Source organism: Artemia franciscana, chromosome 3, assembly GCF_032884065.1.
Source record: "Artemia franciscana chromosome 3, ASM3288406v1, whole genome shotgun sequence".
In the NCBI taxonomy this organism is placed as follows: domain Eukaryota; kingdom Metazoa; phylum Arthropoda; class Branchiopoda; order Anostraca; family Artemiidae; genus Artemia; species Artemia franciscana.
This window is the reverse complement of record NC_088865.1, coordinates 43,001,967-43,021,484: the sequence shown is the minus strand read 5'-3', so window position 1 is coordinate 43,021,484 and position 19,518 is coordinate 43,001,967. Positions and strand designations below refer to the sequence as shown.

Here is a 19,518-nt window from a genome sequence, read left to right as displayed (position 1 = left end):
TAATTTCTCTTTGAGTGTTTTTTCTTTTTAGTTTTTTTTTAGTTTTTTACCTTTTTTCTTTTTTCAGTTTTCTTTTTCTTCTTTATTTTTCAACGTCACTATGAAGTACATATCGACGAACCTTTGTTTTTTTAACTTAAATCTGGTAGGCATTGATGGCCTTATCCAAGTCAAAATCCCAAACCCAATCATCATCGCTATCATTTTCAGTTTTGATATGTTTTGACTCTCGCTGTCCAGGTGGATTTTCATCTAACTGCGCGGTTTTGCGTTCAAATACCTTTAATGACGTCACCGTCAAAGCAAAAATGACGACAACTAATTTCATGACGTCAGTCAACACAGAAACATGACGTCACCTGATCCACAGACAGACAGACAGACAACTTATTTTTATATATATAGAAGATATATATATATATATATATATATATATATATATATATATATATATATATATATATATATATATATATATCTATATATATATATATATAAATAAGTTGTCTGTGTGTGTGTGTGTGTCGAGTGACGTCATGTTTGTCGACTGACGTCATTATAAGGATTGAGCTGCATGCGTCATGAAGTTGTTTGTCGACTGACGTCATGTTTGTCAACTGATGAAATTACATACCGGGACACCGGGACACAAATGACGACCGGGACACAGGGAATACAAAGACGACCGGGAACCTCAAAGTTAAATTACAAACTGGGACACCCGGACACAAATCACGACCGGGACAGGGGGAATGTAAATGACGACCGGGACACAGGGACACAACTACAATGGGGACGCCGGTGGCACAGGGATTGTTCGAATAGAAATTACAGACCGGGACACCGGGACACAAATGACGACCAGGACACCGGGACACAGGGGATATAAATGACGACCGGGACACTCAAAGAGAAATTACAAACTGGGACACCGGGACACAAATGACGACCGGGACACAGGGAATATAAATGACGACCGCGACACAGGGACACATCATTAGAATAATGAGGTATAGATCTGAATACGGATTGTTTTTCCCATGGACAATTATATGTTGCATGTTCAAGAGTCAGTAAACCTGACAATCTATTTATATGCAACATATATATATATATATATATATATATATATATATATATATATATATATATATATATATATATATATATATATATATTGTGGCATATAATATCCCTTTTTACTATAGAACAAAAGCAAACAAATGTGAGCATTCATTTTGTAAAAGAGTAGTTTTCATGTTTTTTACAGCGTCTCTTTTTGAATGAAACTTTTGGACTTCTAACATCTGAGTCATCAGGGCTTTTGATCAGATGGTCCTATTTTCAACAAGCTTCCAAAAACTGTAACACAAAAACTCCAGGTGCTAGATATATACTCATAAAAAGCTCGTAAAACCTAAAGGAATCTAACAAAAGCCACCCGATTACTAGTGTTTCACCGTAGAAAAGATAACAAGCGTACTTTGTTGTCTTTTGTTGTTAGTCAATTATCTGTTAAATTCCTGAGAAACAAGAAAAAGACTAAAACGAAGAAAAAAATATCAAATTGTATTCAGTGTAAAATAGTTTATACAAATATAACACAGATTAGTACTCTCTCAAGATGAATAATTTAGTCATCAAGTAAATGAAATAAGAAAAAAATCCTGTTTGAATGGTTTCAGGGAAAATTTGAAATTTTAAAGGTTAAATCTGGTCTTCAAGCTATGTATCAATATTTTCCGAATTAGAATAATCTGAAAGATTATAAAGACTGCTTTTCCAAAGAATTTTCTAAATTAGTAAGAGCAGAAAAAAATTAACACAGTTTGTTTTTTCTACAGGGTATCTCTTTTCATTTCTGTTAAAGAAGGAAAACTATCTATCATAAAACTTTATGTCATTTTCCTTATTTAAACTCCTTTGTTCTGCTAGCTCTCTTAATTTCGTATAAAGTAGAGCGTATATGCTAAATGCTGCGTGAAGGAGTTTACAGATAAACATCATTCCAAATGAAAAACCCTTCAAATATGAAAAAACTGATGTTGGTCCAATTTTAGCAGCAGTTATGAACGAAATTGTTCCCAGTGCTTCAATTAGCTCTTGTCCTTCTAAAAACCTATCATCGCTGTATAACTTGATGGAATTCTTTTCCTTATCTGATGGGTTTGGCATCCCTTCTATATTGTCTTTTCCCAGCCGATCATTGACGAATGGAATTCTCCTGTCAAATGAATGGATAAATGAATGAAAAACTTTTAAAGCATAATAATATTGATCCTTAAAATACTAAAGGGATGCACAAAATCACTAGATACGGATGAATGCACTTGATACAGTTAAAAGAAGGTGAAAACACAGTCCATTTCATGAAATCATCGTCTAGATAACCATAAATTTTGATAAGCAAGGCTAGAACGTGCAAGAGCCTTGTTTTTACAGGCATTTGTGGTTTTTCTAGCTTGCAAAATAAACATATTTAACCTCAACAAACTTTTGATATCTATGAAAAGAGGGAATACGTAAGGTATTTCGAAAATAAATTTGCAGATAAGTGTTTTTGGCTAAAATTATGAGGTATAGATGGGTTTCCATCTGATTCATCCCATCTGAAATATAGACTAAGATTTTCAGGTTCTAGAGATAAAACGCCTATTATTCAAGTAATCGAATTGTCAACCGTGGGTTTCTTTCTGATTACACCTAACGTTTGGATAGAGTGATTTGCAATCGAAGTGGGAGGAAACTTTAAGAAAATTTTAAATCAAGGAATTTCGTTTCAGTAAATTTTTCAAACAACAAAAAGCCTTAAGAGAACTTTTTTAATCAAGAAATTATCATTTTAGACAATTTAGAATTCAAGAAATACCGTTTGAGAGAATTTTCAAAACAAACGAATGGAACGCGTGTGAACAAAAACTAAAAACAGGGCTAAAATTGTACTAAGAGAATTTTCGATAAGAGACGAATTTGCGTAACCAAAAATACCTTACAGGAGCTAATCAGTACCAGATCGACACAAGGGGGTTAAGTGTTTCTTATCGAAACTCTGGTAGCCTTCTTACAAGGCGCAATGGGACCAGCCCCCTTAGTATTTGAACCGTAAAAACCACAATCAGACAAAAAAAAAACATGATAAAAAGATCATTTGATTTTGGAAAGCAATTATTTTTAAGATCATTTTAACAGTCAAAAGATATTTATAAAAAGTACTTTAAGCACTGATTAATTTATTCTTATTCTTTTACAAGCATTAGAAGACTAATTAGACATATTAAAAGCCTTAAAATAATGTTTAACCAAGCAGAATTTTACGACTAGAGTTCTACTTCTCCGTCAAGACGTTTCTGAATTGGCGTTACATACTTCTGTCTGCTCCTTCTTGTGCTTCTTTACCTATCCATTACTTTCTTACAATGTGGTTTGGCCTTTTTTTTTAGGTTTTTGCTTATATTTGGACGTTCTTCGGCTTCTTTTCTCTTCGATTACTGTATTATGCCTTGGTTTACCGTATTGGAAGCTTCTATCTCCTTTGGTTCTCCTTTGGCGTCTTTCCCCTTCCATTACTTCTTAAAACTTAGACTAGCCTATTTCCGACCTTCTCGCTTTCATATGCTCCTCATTTATCTACTTTCCCCTGAAATTGACATTTCAGAAATTGTAAGTTTTTTGGCTTACCTTGCCCAATATTTTACGAAAGTGACGTTGTAGGTGTGTGCTTGTTTGAAACTTCCGGTTTCTAAATTAAGTTAAGCATTTTCGTGGTTTGGGAATGACCAAAAGATTAAATAATAAGAAAATCATTCTTCATTTACTGATAAAAGGGGTTTAAAATTAGAAGTGATTGACCTATAAATGATTTGCCGTCGTATTCCCATGCTATAATCATAAGCGAAGAATTAACGTCGTATTTCAGCTATACCTGGCCGCCAGAAGTATTCGGCTATTATCTAGTAACATCTACTTAAACATGCACTTGAAGTTTCAACTTAGTACGCTAGACCGCTCCTAAGACATCTCTGATACGCCCTCTAAGACATCTCTGATACGCTTAACAATTCAAATTCCCAATTTAACAATTCAAGTTCAAATTCCCTCTCAACATTTCCTAAAATTTCACTGGAATATCGTAAATCTTAGTAGCAGTCGTAATAGAATGAGTAGTTTTAGTAGCAGTAATATTAGTGGTTGGGAAAGTAGTAGTAGTATAAGTAGTAGTAGCGTGCAAATGTTGCCTTATAGTCAATTGGTCATCCTCCTCATCACTCCCAGAAAGATCCACCTTTCTTACTTAAGTCATTCCTGAGAAAATTCCTTCTGACAATTTAATTAAACATTCTACACAGCATTCCCTGATAGCTTCACCTAAATGCCCTTGGTCTTTTTTTAAAACGAAGGTAAATTATGCCCTATTTCCAATTAAAAAAATTATATGTTAACTATGGGTAAATTATATAACTTACAGTCCTTGCCCTGGGGCTCTGGGGGTGGGGCGGGGAGAAGGGGGGTTGCAGTCCCCAGAGACATAGCTATTGGACCATACAGCCATGCTTAACAAGATGGCTACCTAAAAATTTTGAATTAGCTTCTTTGCGAAAAAACAAGGCCTGGCAAGACGCTGGTTGTCCACCATTTACTTTCGACTGCTAAAATGGCACTAGAGCTTTTAATTTCCAATCGAATGAGCCTCTTCCAAAGTTTAAGCAACAACTCTTTCCATACTAGGTACCTTAGTAAAAAAAAAATAAATAAATAATAATTTATACCCAATTCTTTCCTTACTTCGGCAGCGCTATTGTGCTTGGATGTCTCCATTCCTTCAACAGGAGGGACGGCAAGGGGCATTTTCCCTACAGGAGACTAGAAGATGTAATTAAATATATTTAAAATTCATGCAAGAACTTTATTCGAAGGTCCTTTTACGAAAATGTAGATTAGCTAATTACTTACGTTCTTGGTTTATCGGCTTTCCTCTCTGATTCAAAATACTCTCTATTTTGGTTCTTCGCATTGGATAAGTCAAAAGGCAAGACATCGGGGAGTTTTTGATTTTTAAACCATCTATCATCATTCCATATTTTCTGTTTGTGTTTTGTTAAATTTATTTGAGCTGGATTGGCCAAATGGAAATTTTGATTCCTTTCCGGATAATATCTGAAACTGTAACTGATGGGGTTGTGTTGACTGTTGACTCTTCTTTGATTGGAAGGCCTTTGTCTCAATCTTGGATATGACATGCATTCTGAAAGTGCCACAGTTTATATTAGAAGGCAAAGCAAAATCTCCGACAGATTTGAAAGGCAACTTAACTAAACCCAACGGAAAAGGAAAATTAAAAGTATACATACTAAAACAAGCACTATGTTGTAACGTGGTAGTGTTCTGCAGATCACACAAAATAGGCTTACGGGTCTATTTCATAACAAGATAATGTTCGACAACCAAGAATGCTTTAACGATGATGCACAGTTTAAAACGAATCAAGTTTTTTTTATTGAAAAGGAAAAAAGTAACCATAAAAATTGAAACGAGTGTTGTGCTAAATATTGATTTTTTGAGGGGAGGGAGGGGGTTAATTTATTGGGAATATCTTGGGAGTAACTAAATATGAGGATTCATTGGAAGTTTAAAAAGACCCTGGTAATCAAGCACAATGACGCTCTAAGTATTTTAGTAAAAACAAATAGCACATCAATTTGTTTATTAATTCCATTACAGCACAAGTTAACCTTTAAAGGATACGTCTGCAGATACGTCTTTTTGACAACCTGCTTTCGCAGAGTGCGTTTTGAATTAGAAAGTAGAAGTTGTGAAAGGGTTAAATATAAATTAAGCAAGTGTAAATTGGAGGCCATGGGTAAAACTGCTGAAAACCAGAAAGATACAGCCAGACAGTATAATAGTATAATATTATACTGATAAGTTAATCAAACGGTTCGTCGTAACGAACTGTAAGTAAGGAGCGACTCAGCTCAATAGTAACCAAAACTCTGAAAAATAGAATTTTGATACCAATAGATATATCAAAAGAATTGATTTATTTTGCTGAATCCAAAATGTAAATGTTTCATTAAGTTTAGCGTTACCAATCAAAAGCTATGCGCCTTAGAAAAATTCACTTATTTTCTAAGTAGAAAGAAATACCCCCCTTGAGTTAAAGAATTTTAATGAAAATCACACTATCAAATTCAGCGTGTCAGGGTACCTTATTGTTGAGGTTTCAAACTCCTATCTGCAAAATGTGAAATTTTTGTTTTTTGCTAGAAGAATGATCACGGATATGTGTTTATTTGTTTTTTTTTCCGCAGGGGTGATTGTATCAACCCAACGGTTCAAAAAATAGCCCTTTTTAAGTGACCAAAAAGATTCAAGGGCACATAAGACCCTCCCCACCATTTTTTCCCAAAATTTTCCCGTCAAAATTTGTTCATCATAGTTAAAATACACAATAACTATGTCTTTGGATATAACATTACCCCCCACAGCCCCAGAGAAAAGGTCTAAGTTATAAAATTCGCCCGTTGTTTGCACATAGTATATGTTATTAGGAAGTATTCTCACATTTTGGTTAGGGGAGGGGCTGAATGTTCTGCCAGGGGTTTTTCACGGGAGAACTATCCAAGAAGAAGGAAGTTTCCAGGGGGTGAACTTTTCAGGAGAAATTTTACAATGGGAGATTTTGCCATAATTGCTGAATAAGATTATTTTTAATATTGCTTTCTCTTTTCCGTCTTTAATTTTGCGCATGGAGTTGTTAAAGGTAATTGTCTGGGATAAATTTTCGCCGGGATCAAATTGTCAAGAGGGTAATTCTATGTGGGAGGGTATTTCTCCGTGTAGGTGCAGCCGGATTTCCCGGCATTATTTGAAAAACAATCACAAATTAAGAAAAAATTCAACTGAAAGTAAGGAGCAAAATAAAAATTTAAAACGAACAAAATTATTTACATATAGGAAGGAGGTTATGCCCTCCTTAACACCTTGCTCTTCACACTACAGTTTGAATTTTGTACCAATTCCTTAAGAACGACTCCTGAAACACAAAGGTCGTCTAATTAGAACAATAAGAAGTTTCTTTTAAAAGTACTCAAAAACTTTAGCGTAAAGAGCGAGATGTTGAGGACGGAGCAACCTCCTTCATATATATAATAATTATTGTTTGTTCTAAGTTTTAATGTTGCTCCTTACTTTCTGTTTAAAAACTTTTTTTTTCCGTTTAATAAATTCAGAAGAAATAGTCAACCTGTGCTTGTCCCAGTTACAGATAGGAACAGGGCAAGAATAAATAAAAAGGAAAGAGTAAAAGAGAGATGGGCAGAACCTTGGAGAATGTTTTTGACCGTTGCAGGAAAAGATATAGAGGAAAACGAAAAAGTTTGTGACACCTTGGATGTGAAGGAAGATTTATTTGATGAGGAAGAATTAGTGACAGCACTAAAAGGATTAAAACGCATTAACGTCCCAGGTGTAGATAGCGTGGAAATTGAGCTACATATAACGGTTATGAAATCAGAGATAACTTACTGAAGTTCATGGGTATGATTTTTGAAACAGGGGAAGTACCTTGTGATTTCGTTAAATAAGCTCTAGGAACGTTGTGGTCCAATCCCGCCTTCTAGAGCTATTATCAGAGAAAGGTTAATATGGCTAGGAAACGTTCTGTGGATGAAGGATGATATAATTCTAAGGATCATACTTCTGGGCTAACCTTTTAGGGCCAACCAATAACAGGTCGTTTTGGAATGGGGTGAGATGATGTTGTAAGGAAAGATTTAACGGAGGTTAGAACCTCTAAGAAGGGTATAAGAAGGAAGGCTCTGAAAAGATTGAGATGGAGAAGGAGCAGGCGTAGCTTTGTTGGCTTTAAACGGTTCCATGGTGCAGCGAGTTGTTAATTGTAATAGTAGTAGTTTCGATTTAGCTAAGCGACCACCTCAACAATATCTCAATGTTTAATCCTAATGCCCTTAGCTTTTTGTAGACGAAAATCGAACATGGTCTCCTTTCCCAGTAATAAAGCCTATGCTTAAACAATAATTAACTAGCATACTTTAGAGCCTGACCAATTGGCCGTAGGGTCATGGCATCCCTAGAGGGCATATTTACTGGACCTTTTAACTGTTTTAAACAAATAGGCTAACTCAGTCTTATGAAAGGTATATTAGGGGGCAGGGCAGATCGAAGAGGATTAGGAGGGGACTGTTTTTGGTGGACTGGTGGACTGGCTAAACACTAGACAACGTTTTTTAAGTGCTTTTGAAAAAGCTTCTAATTGTTGTAATTAAACGACTCTTGTATTTCAGGAGTCGTTCTTAAAAATGGAGACAAAATTCAAACTTTAGCGTAAAGAGTGTGGTGTTGAGAAGGGAGCAACTCCCTTCATATACATAATGATTTCTGTTCGTTTTAAGTTTTAACGTCTATTCTAACTTTGAGTTGAAAAACTTGTTGTCTTTTTATTTAATTTCCGACCTTTTTTTCAAATAATACCAGGAAATCTGGCACCACCTCTACGGAGAAATCCCTCCTCCCTACGGAAATATCCTCTTGATGATTCGTTCCCAGTAAAAATTTACCTCGAAAAATTATCCTTAACAACACCACTCGTAGAACTGAGACGAAAAATAGAAGGCAAGATATATACAATGAGTTTTGTATAGAGATTCTGGCAAATTCCCCGATTGATATCCCCAGACAAGCTCACTCTCTTGATACTGCCCTTCTTATGGAAATTTTCTGTTAGATAAACCCTAAAAAGAAAATTCCCCCTCCCCTGAAAACGCAGGCATACTTCCCAATAACAAATACTAAGCGTAAACAATGGGCAAACTTTATAACTTAAAGACCTTTCCTCTGGGGCTGTGGGGGGTCATGTAACATCCAAAGGCATAGTTATTGTGAATTACAACTATGTTGAACAAAATGGCCGCCTCAAGATTTTGATTGGACGATTTTGTAAAAAAGAAGAGCAGGGGCTTGTTGCCCTCCAATATTTTTGGTCAATTAAAAAGGCCACTAAAACTTTTAATTTCTGTTTGAAGGAACCATCTCCCAATATCCTAGGACCACTGGGTCGATATGATCACTCTGGGGAAAAAAAACAACAAATAAACACGCATCCGTGATCATTTGTCCATCAAAAAATAGAAAAATTCCACATTTCTGCTGATAGGAGGCTGAAAGCTATGAAACAAGGTTCTCTGATATGCTGAATCTGATTTTCTGATTTTCATTAAGATTCTTCCGCTCTTAGGGGTATTTTCCCTCCTTTTGGGAAAATCAGGTACATTTTATTAGGCTGGTACATTAGTGTTTGTTGTTTAACAATAAACTTGATAAAGCTTATATAGTCAGAATCAGCCTAATAAGCTAAATCTTTTGCTATATCTTTCCATCAAAATTCCATTTTTTAGAGTTTCTGTTACTATTAAGCCGTGTCGCTCCTTACTTATAGTTCGTAACCACGAACTGTTTGATTTCCCTTTAGTAATTAGTTGAAGTTACTTCCCTTTATCATTCATGATTGCTGAATCTGGTTGAAAATTATAGCCATCATCAGTTTACATAAAAAGAAATATTTCGTAACAAGTAAGATTTCATAATAGCATGCGAGATGTAAATGTTTGAAAATTCATGTGGTAATATTGACAAGAATAATTGGCTGTATCAGCAAAAATTGACAGATAGTAAAACTATACGTTGCTTCAACCATCCAGCTATACGTGAACCAACTATACCAACCAACAAACCAATTATGTGCTGGTTGAACCAACTATACGTTGGTTCAACCAACTTTTGGGAATTTCTCAAAAATTACACCTTTATCTTCAGATAAAATTAGTCTACTAAAATCTCTGAAAGTAAAAAAAAAAAAAAACACGGAAAATCTCACAAAGACTTTGAGGGGCGGTTGTGGAGACAGTGCTTGTCAGCACAATTTTGACTACGTAATTCTGTAGTGAATAATTTGCATCAATAGATTATTTCCTGTACCTTCTTCAAATTCCATACCTTGCGCTAAGAATTTGAAGTTCTTAAAAAACTCTGCTCATTCAAATTCAACGGCTTTGTTCTTGAGCAGTCTTTCTTTGTTAATTGTGATAAAAACTCAAAATTTAATATAAAGAGCGAGATATATAAAAGGGACAGCTCCCTTTGTATTCAAATAATATCTGTTCCTTTTAAGTTGTATTGTTACTCCTTACTTCCACTTGAAAGAAACCTTGAGATTAAAAAAATTTTGAGACTTAAAAGACGATCAGAAATTAAATTAAGAAAACAGGTCTTTCAACTGAAACAAGCAGCATGAAAACTTAAAACGAACATAAATTATTACGTATATGAGGGGGGACGTCCTTCGTCAATAATTCGCTCTTTACGGTAAAGTTTATTTAGTACATTTAAAAGAGCTATTTATTCTAATTAAACGGATTTGTGATTTGAGAGTCATTCTTGAAGAATTGAGACCAAATTCGAAATTTAGCGTAAAGAACAAGGTATTGACGAGGGGATGACTCCCCTCATATACGTAATAATTCCTTTTCGTTTTAAGTTTTAATATTGCTCCTTACTTTCGGTTGAAAAACTTGTTGTTTTATTCAATCTTGTTTCATAATATGATTTTTTTGCTAATCTTATGACAGATAAAAACATAGTGCTCAAAATAAAGAGCCTTTTATTAGAGTGCAAATAATGCTCTGCCCTTTAAACAGATTAGGGGGGCTAGTCTTAATCCTTGTTTGGGTATCCTGGTTCCTGGGTTCTGGTAACCCTGGTTCTCTTCATTTAAGTTTGACTTGATTATTCATTGTAATTTCTATTCATTTTAGATCTCATTCATTTTTTGATGGTGATATCTCTTCGCCTTATGTTTGAAATTTTATTTTATGTTTGTTGGTCTTTGGTTTAACGCAGTAATTACTTTTCTTTATTTTTTTGTCATATTGAAATTTAGTTATGTTGAAGCTAAATTTTGGTTTAAAGAGTCGTGCTTGGGGGGGGGGGGGGTCCTTTAATTTTTGTTTAGACTTGGTATGGTGTTAAAAACGAAGATGAATAAAATAAAATAAACGTTTTCTTTTGCGCATGAAAGTAAGAATAACATTAAAATGATACTAAAAAGATTGTTCCAAATATGAGGTGAGCAGCCCCCTCCTCAACCTAGCCTTCTTCGCGCTATAGTTTGATCTTTTTGCCTAATTTTCTATGAGCAATTGATCAAAATTGTGGCTATTTAACTAGAATAAATAGTATTTTAAAGTATTCTGAAACCATCTCAAAGTGAAAGGGCCTGAGAAGGAGACAGCGCTTTATGTACGAAACAATTTCTGACCGTTTGAGGTTTCAAGGTCACTTTTTGATTTCGTCTGAGAAAAATCTTGGTGTTTAAAATAATTAACACTGACGATTGGTGTGTTTTGTTGTTTTGAATTAGCAAAAATGTAGCATATAGCTACCAGGATTTATATTTTGGCAAATTTAGATATATCTTTATTGACTAATTTCATTTGTTAATTTCTACTCTATTTATTTGGTTTAAAATCTGATGAGGTAGAATCTTAGCTCACTTACCAGACCTTTAGAGGAAGAGGATGTAAATAATTTTACTTGCCAAAGCCACATATTTGAAGGTCGCCTTATCCCATCCTCTTATATAATCTACCCAAGTAGGAGCTATCACACTTAAAGCAAGGATTTTACTTACGGTTCAAGTTGGAAAATCCAATTGTAAACATAAAAATTGTCACAAATGTTTGCTTCATTAGATCATGACCTCTTCAAAATTTACACACAAATTTGACCTTAGTCCAGCGTAGATACAGAGAAAACCAGACAAATCTATTTCTTAGGTTTAAATATTGCTGAGTTGCCAAATGCTCAAGGCAAGTGCCCTAGCTTCAACCAGAAAAGTTGAAGAAATGTTAATATAAGCGCAGTGAAACTCGGATCTCAGAAGGACGGAATGATTCACGACGCCTTGAAGTCTTATAAAAGGGCATCTACGGCTTGTCCTTGCAAAGTTGCTTATCCTGATTGATCTTTGCGTAACCTAACCATTAAGGTGGGTTATTGAGCCCTGCAATCTCTAAGTAACGTAGGAGTAACTTACTCTAAAGGGTTAGCGTGGATTATTGATGTTACACAAAAACGGCGAGGATAATTAGTACTGTCGCTTCTATGAATATTTCTTTGATAGACTGCATTCACTATTTATATCTTGCTTTTGCCTATCAACACTGGAGTAGAGCTAGAGAAAAATCTTGACGGGACCAATGTCACGAGGCCACCGATAACCAAATCTTGGGGGGATGCCAAGGGCACAAATAGTTGACCAAACAGACAAATTTAATTTAAAAAAGTGAAGAACAGAAAAAAGCAAAATAGCAAAAAATAGCAAAAAGCAAAAAAATAAGGGCGCCAGAAAAATCCTAGGGGGGAGGCCCACCGGCCTGTATCCACCACTGTATCAACAATAACTCAAAAATGTCTTGCTTGTGGATATCGTAATCTTAAGACTGGTCTTTTAAGTCTTGACTAACTCTATCAAACAGTTCGTGGTAACGAACTGTTAGTAAGGAGCGAGCCGGCTCAATAGAAATCAAAACTCTAAAAAACGGAATTTTGATACCAATAGATACATCATAAGAATTATATTTTATGGTCATTTCAAATATATAAGCTTCGTCAAGTTTAGTCTTACCCATTAAATTTACGGGCCTGAGAAAATTTGTTTGTTTTTTGAAAAAAGAGAGAAACACCCCCTAAAAGTCATATAATCTGAATAAAAATCACACTGTCATATTCAGCGTATCAGAGATACGCTGAATATACGCTCTCTTCCTGTGTGCGGGAAGCGCACACAGGGAGAGACATATACGAAACTCTACAACCAAAGACTACAACACTTTATACAATTGGCTTGATTCAATTTTCAAACAGTTCGTGGTAACGAACTGTAGTAAGGAGCGACCCGGCTCAATAGTAACCAAAACTCTAAAAAATGGAATTTTGATACCAATAGCTACATCAAAAGAATCGCATTTTAATGCTGGTTTTAAATATATAAGTTTTATCAAGTTTAGTCTTACCCATCAAAAGTTAGGAGCCTGAGAAAATTTGCGTTATTTTAGAAAATAGGGGGAAACGCCCCCTAAAAGTCATAGAATCTTAACAAAAATCACACCATCAGATTCAGCGTATCAGAGAACCCTACTGTAGAAGTTTCGAGCTCCTATCTACAAAAATGTGGAATTTTGCATTTTTTGCCAGAAGGCAGATCACGGATGCGTGTTTATTTGTTTTTTTGTTTTTTTGTTTTGTTTTTTTTTCCCCAGGGGTGATCGTATCGACCCAGTTGTCCTAGAATGTTGCAAGAGGGCTCATTCTAACGGAAATGAAAAGTTCTAGTGCCCTTTTTAAGTGACCAAAAAAATTGGAGGGCACCTAGGCCCCCTCCCACGCTAATTATTTTCCCAAAGTCAACGGATCAAAATTCTGAGATAGCCATTTTATTCAGCATAGTCGAAAAACCTTATAACTATGTCTTTGGGGACGGCTTACTCCCCCACAGTCCCCGTGGGAGGGGCAACAAGTTACAAACTTTGACCTGTTCTTACATATAGTAATGGTTATTGGGAAGTATACAGGCATTTTCAGGAGGATTTTTTTGGTTTGGGGGAGGGGTTGAGAAGAGGGGAATATGCTGGGGGAACTTTCCTTCGAGAATTTGTAATGGGAGAAGAAAATTTCCATAAAGGGAGAGCAGGATTTACTAGCATTATTTAAAAAAAAAACAATTAAAAAATAAAAGTGAAAAAGCTTTTTCAGCTGGAAGTAAGGAACAGCAATAAAACTTAAAACAAACAGAAATTATTACCCATATGAGGGGCTCACCTCCTTCTAATACCTCGCTCTTTACGCTAAAGTATTTTCGGTAATTTCAACTACTTATTCTACGGCTTTTGTGATTCAGGGGGTCATTTTTAATGAATTGGGATAAAATTTAAGCTTTAGTGTAAAGAGCGAGGTACTGACGATGGGGCGAATCCCCTCATATATGTAATAAAAACATGAGAATACAAAAGTTCTTTACGTAAGCTAATTTATAAGTTACGTAAATCTTTTACCAATAAAAAGATTCGTAAAAAATTAAAAGTTCTAGTTGCCTTTTTAATTAACCAAAAAATCGGGGGGCAACTAGGCTTCGTCCCCCGCTCTTTTTTTCTCAAAATCATTCGATCAAAATTATGAGAAAGCCATTGAACCAAAAAAAAAAAAAAAATATGCAAATTTCGTTTTGATTATTCCTCTGCGGAGAGCCAAAATCAAAACATGCATTGATTCAAAAACGTTCAGAAATTAAATAAAAAAAACAAGTTTTTTCAACTGAAAGTAAGGAGTGGCATCAAAACTTAAAACGCACAGAAATTACTTCGTATATGAAAGAGGCTGCTTCCTCATCAACGCCCCGCTCTTTACGCTAAAGTTTTTACTGTTTTAGAAAGAAGAATTGAGAGAAAGAGTCAAACTTTAGCGTAAAGAGCGGGGTGTTGATGAGGAAGCAGCCTCTTTCATATACGAAGTAATTTCTGTGCGTTTTAAGTTTTGATGTCACTCCTTACTTTCAGTTGAAAAAACTTGTTTTTTTTATTTAATAAAGTACTGTAGAGATTACAAGCTCCTATCAGCAAAATGTGGAAGTTTTTATTTTCCGCCAGAAGAATGATCACCGATGCGTCTTTATTTGTTTTTGTTGTTTTTTTTTCCCAAGGAGTGATTTTATAGACCAGTGGTTCTAGAATTTTGTAAGAGGACTCATTCGAATGGAGATTAAAAGTTCTAGCGCCGTTTTTAAGTGACAAAAAAAAGTGGAAGACAACTATGCGCCATCCCGTGCTCATTTTTCCTAACGTCACAGGATCAAAATTTTGAGATAGCCATTTTGTTCAACAAAGTCGAAAAAATATAATAGCTATGTCTTTGAGCACGACTTAATCCCCCACAGTCCCCAGGAAAGGGCTGCAAGTTATGAACTTCCCCCATTGTTTACATATAGCATTGGTTACTGGGAAGAATACAAATTTTTTTCAGGGGGGTTTCTTCTAGTGGGGGTGTCGGGGCAGCAGATTACATTTTAAAATCTTTCCATGGATGAATTTTTCGTGGGGGAGTAGAATTTTCCATGAAAGGGCACCGGATTTCCCAGCATTAGTAAAAAACGATAAGAAATACAATTAAAAAGAATAGTTTTTTCAACTGAAAGCAAGGAGCAAAATTAAAACTTAAAACGAAGAGAAGTTGTTATGTATTTGGGGGTTCAACCCCTCGTCAGTACCTCGCTCTTTACGCTAAAGTTTTTCTTAGCACTTAGAAACGAGATATTTATTTATAAACGGCCTTTGCGATTCAGGGGCGATTCTTAAAGAATTGGAATAAAATTTGAACTTTAGCGTAAAGAGCGAGGTATTGACGAGGAGGTGAACCCCCTCATATACGTAATAATTTCTATTAAGGTTTAATGCTGCTCCTTACTTTCAGTTGGGAAAAAAATTTAAGTTTTTTGTTTAATAAATTAGAAGAGCATAAACCGTTTAATTGGTCATAAAGGATTTATAGATTTCAAGTAGGAATAACTTTGCAAGGGCCACTTTAAATTATGAGTTAAAGAAATATTTGCAAATGACCATTGCAAGTGTCACAACGCAAGCATATCAAATTTCAGTGTTCAGCTAATAACGGTCACAATTTATCTTTTGTTGGTTATATTTTACGAATTCATTGATTATTGGAACCTTTTTTTCCTTTACCTTTTTTTTCCGAATACATTTATATGTGTAGAAATATATATAGAATTTGTTGACTTCAAAATGCAAAATCTTAAGTGTTGAAATAGTAAAAAAATGTTATTTTTAACTCCAAACATGCTCAAAAGCAAAAGAAACTTTTCCTCCATTCTATTTACAAAATTTAGACTGTTAAGACTTGAAATTAAGTATTGTCTGAAAATCAAACATTTCGCAGTAACAGACTATAAATAGGGAGCGACAAGGTTCTATAATAACCGAAACTCTAAGTAACGAAATTTTCATATCAACAGGATTTTAGAAAAAATCGGGCTATTATACTGATTCAAAATTTTTAAGATTCATTAAACTTAAAGTTACCCATAAAAGGCTATGAGTCTGAAAAAATTTCCCTGATTTTCGTAAAGGGGGGACACCGCGTAAGAGTCAAGAAGTCTTAATGAAAATTACACCATCATTTTCAGCATATCAGAGAACTCTACTGTAGAGGTTTTAAGTTCCTATCTGCAAAAATATGGAATTTAGTGTTTTTTCTCAGACGAACGATCATGAATAGCAATTAGCGTGTTACGTGCTTTTTTTTTGTTTTTTCCAGGAGTGATCGTATCAGGCCAATTGTACCAAAATATTGAAATAAGCCTTATTAAAGCCAGTTCGTGGTAACGAACTGTAGTAAGGAGCGAGCCGGATCAATAGTAATCGAAACTCTAAAAAACGGAATTTTGATACCAATATAAACATCAAAAGAATATAATTTTTATGCTGATTTTAAATATTTAAGTTTCATCAAGTCTAGTCTTACCCATCAACAGTTTTGAGCCAGAAAAAATTTGCCTAATTTTAAAAAAAGGGGGAATCAGTCCTTAAGAGTCATATAACCTTAATGAAAATCACACCATCAGAGTAAGTGTATCAGAGAACCCTACTGTAGAGGTTTCTAGTTCCTATCTGCAAAAATGTGGAATTTTATATTTTTCGCCAGAAGAAAGATCATGGATGCTTGATTTTTTTTCTTCCCCAAGGGTGATCGTATCAACCCAGTTGTCCTAGAGTGTCGCGAGAGGGCTCATTCTAACGGAAATTAAAAGTTCTAGAGCTCTTTTTAAGTGACCAAAAATTAAAGGCAACTAGGCCATCTCCCACGCTCATGATTTTCCAAAGTCATCGGATGAAAATTTTGAGATAGCCATTTTGTTCAGAATCGTCGAAATCCAGTAAATATTCCTTTGGAGACGACATAATCGCCCAGAGTCCCTGGGGGAAGGGCTTCAAGTAATGAAGTTTGCTCTTTGTTTACATATGGTATTGGTTATTGAAGAAGCATACCGACGTTTTCAGGGGGTATTCTTTATGGTGGGGGGAGGTCGGGGCTACGTGAGAGAATTGACACTTAAAATAAACAGAAATCATTACGCATATGAAGGGGTTCTTCCCCTCCTCAATACCTCGCTCTTTATCTTAATTTTCTTTTGAAATTTCAATAGAACTATTTATTCTAGTTAAACGGCCTTTGTGGTTCACGAGTCATTCTTAAAGAATTGGAACAAAATTCAAACTTTAGTGTAAAGAGTGAGATATTGACAAGGGCACGAACCTCTTCATCCCTCTTCCCTATATACGTAATAAAAATATACGAATACAGAAGTCCGTTACGTAAATTAATTTTAAGTTACGCATAATTATTACAAATAAAAACGTTCGTAAATAAAGTCAAAAGTTCTAATGGCCTTTTTAAGTAGCCGAAAAAAATTAAGGGCAACTAGGCCCCTCGTCCCGCCCCTCATTTCCACAAATCGTCCAATCAAAACTTTGAGAAAGCCATTTAGCCAAAAAAGTAAAATTAATATACAAATTTCATTTTAATTAAACATGTACGGTTAGCTAAAATCCAAACCTTCATTAATTAAAAGACGTTCAGAAATTAAACGAAAAAACAGTTTTTAACTGAAAGTAAGGAGTGATATTATAACTAAAACAAACAGCAATTATTCCGTTTATGAAAGAGATCATCCCCTCCTTAACGCCCCGCTCTTTACGCAAAAGTTTGACACTTTTTCACAACTCTACTTTTAAAACAATAAAAAATAGTATGCGTAGTATTAGCAGGATCCCTGCAAAGATTATAAGAAATTTTGACTTGTTTTATGGATGGTTTGCTTAACTATGTCAGCCTTCTTACCGAATGATGTATAATCATTATTTAAGAATAAACATGAAATAAAGGATGAACAGGTAGCAGGGAAAGGGGCAGGATAAGTAGCTGTATTAGCCTTGTAACTAGGACGAATTATAGTTATTATTTGAAAACTGAAAAAAAAGAAAATGAGTTTTACGTTAATTCAACGAATTGTTTTTTTTGGGGGGGGGGGGGAGAGAAGGAGTATTGGCCTTGTAACTAGGATGAATTATAGTTATTATTTGAAAACTGAAAAAAAGGAAAATGAGTTTTACGTTAATTCAACGAATTTGTTTGTTTTGTTTTTTTAGGGGGGAGAAGGAGGAGAGTATAAATATATGTGTCTGTCTTGTCGCTAAGGAGACTTATAACGCACTCGAAAAATCGTGGAGAGAAATTCATTAATAGATATGTAAAAAAAAGGGACATACCGGTCGTTTCAACTGAAAATAAGGGGTGGGGGTTAATTTTTCCCTTTGGAGTCACAAAATTTTTTGATATCACCTTAAAGCTAAAAAAATCAAAAATAAAAGTATTTTTAAAATCCATAGCTGAAAACTAGGATTTCTCAGTTTTTTTTTAGTTTTTTCTTGGGGGGGGGGGAGTGAACAACAGCCATCCTTTAACATCTAAGCTGAAAAAAAATATTTTTTTTGAGTTGATCCTAGTCATAGATGGAGAGACTTTTATGTATCTTAAGAGTGTTAGGAGGCGGGGAGGTTGTTAGTTATGTTGTGATTAGTTGTGGTTTCTTTTCTTTTCCTAGGAACATTTAAAAATCTCGAAGCAGAGTTTTTGGAGGAAAAACTTTTATTTTTTCAAAATAGAGTCAAAAGAAAAAAAATTCATTTATGGTGAATAGAATTCATGGAGGGAAAATGATTTTTTAGGGATGTTCAGGGACTTGGAAAGACAATGTGCAATCATTATCTGTAGTTAGATTTGAAAATTTAAATTGAATATTTTAGGCTTTTTGAGACGGGGGGTATAACTGTCTTATTTTTAAACCTGTATTAGCCTTCATATCGAATATTTTTTAAGAAGTTTAAAAATAATGATGCTACACATAATTGGAATTGAAGTGATTATTTGTCAAAGAATGATATAAAGGTAATAAAGGTAAATGTCAAAGATTGAATAAAGTTAACCATCTTCAAAGCAAAAAATCTGCCAACAATTGCTATTAAATTTACAAGCCAAAAATCTCAAAGAATTTTGAAATGATGAGTTATTTACGTATTATGAGTATAATGGAAGTTTCAAAATCAGAAAATCCGTCCGAAATACCTGTCCAAAAAATAAGTCTAATAAGCTCTTCCATTTTTGGGGTATTTTCAAACATTTTCTTTTATCCTATTCCACTTGCCATTGTTTGAAGAGTCTTTCTTAAGCATAGGGAGCAAAAATTTATGCGTCGGCATCAAGAGTGGGGAGTAGGGAATGAATAGCTGCTTCATGACATTTCGTAAAAATGCGCGTACAAGAATCCATATAATGATAGCTTTAACTATGTATAAGGACAAAATATTAAGGCAGTTT

The 19,518-nt window shown here is 34.7% G+C and overlaps 1 protein-coding gene across 1 annotated transcript; it reads right to left on the bottom strand.

Annotated features, from left to right (window-relative positions):
• Positions 1 to 1,548: 1,548 nt before the first annotated feature.
• On the bottom strand, positions 1,549 to 11,912 carry LOC136024649 (uncharacterized). Its single transcript, XM_065700076.1, has 3 exons — positions 11,705 to 11,912; positions 4,951 to 5,242; positions 1,549 to 2,224 (listed from the first exon to the last, which is right to left on the bottom strand). The coding sequence occupies exons 1-3, from the start codon at positions 11,760 to 11,762 to the stop codon at positions 1,879 to 1,881; spliced, it is 696 nt and encodes a 231-aa protein (XP_065556148.1). The 5' UTR covers positions 11,763 to 11,912; the 3' UTR covers positions 1,549 to 1,878.
• Between the last annotated feature and the right edge of the window lie 7,606 nt (positions 11,913 to 19,518).

Excerpts from the sequence above, each read along its gene's own strand:
- LOC136024649 (XM_065700076.1), bottom strand. The coding sequence starts at position 11,762 with ATGAAGCAAACATTTGTGACAATTTTTATGTTTACAATTGGATTTTCC. Across the intron at positions 5,243-11,704 it reads TGGATTTTCCAACTTGAACC|AATGCATGTCATATCCAAGA; the intron begins GTAAGTAAAATC and ends TGGCACTTTCAG. Across the intron at positions 2,225-4,950 it reads AAAGCCGATAAACCAAGAAC|GAGAATTCCATTCGTCAATG; the intron begins GTAAGTAATTAG and ends TTCATTTGACAG.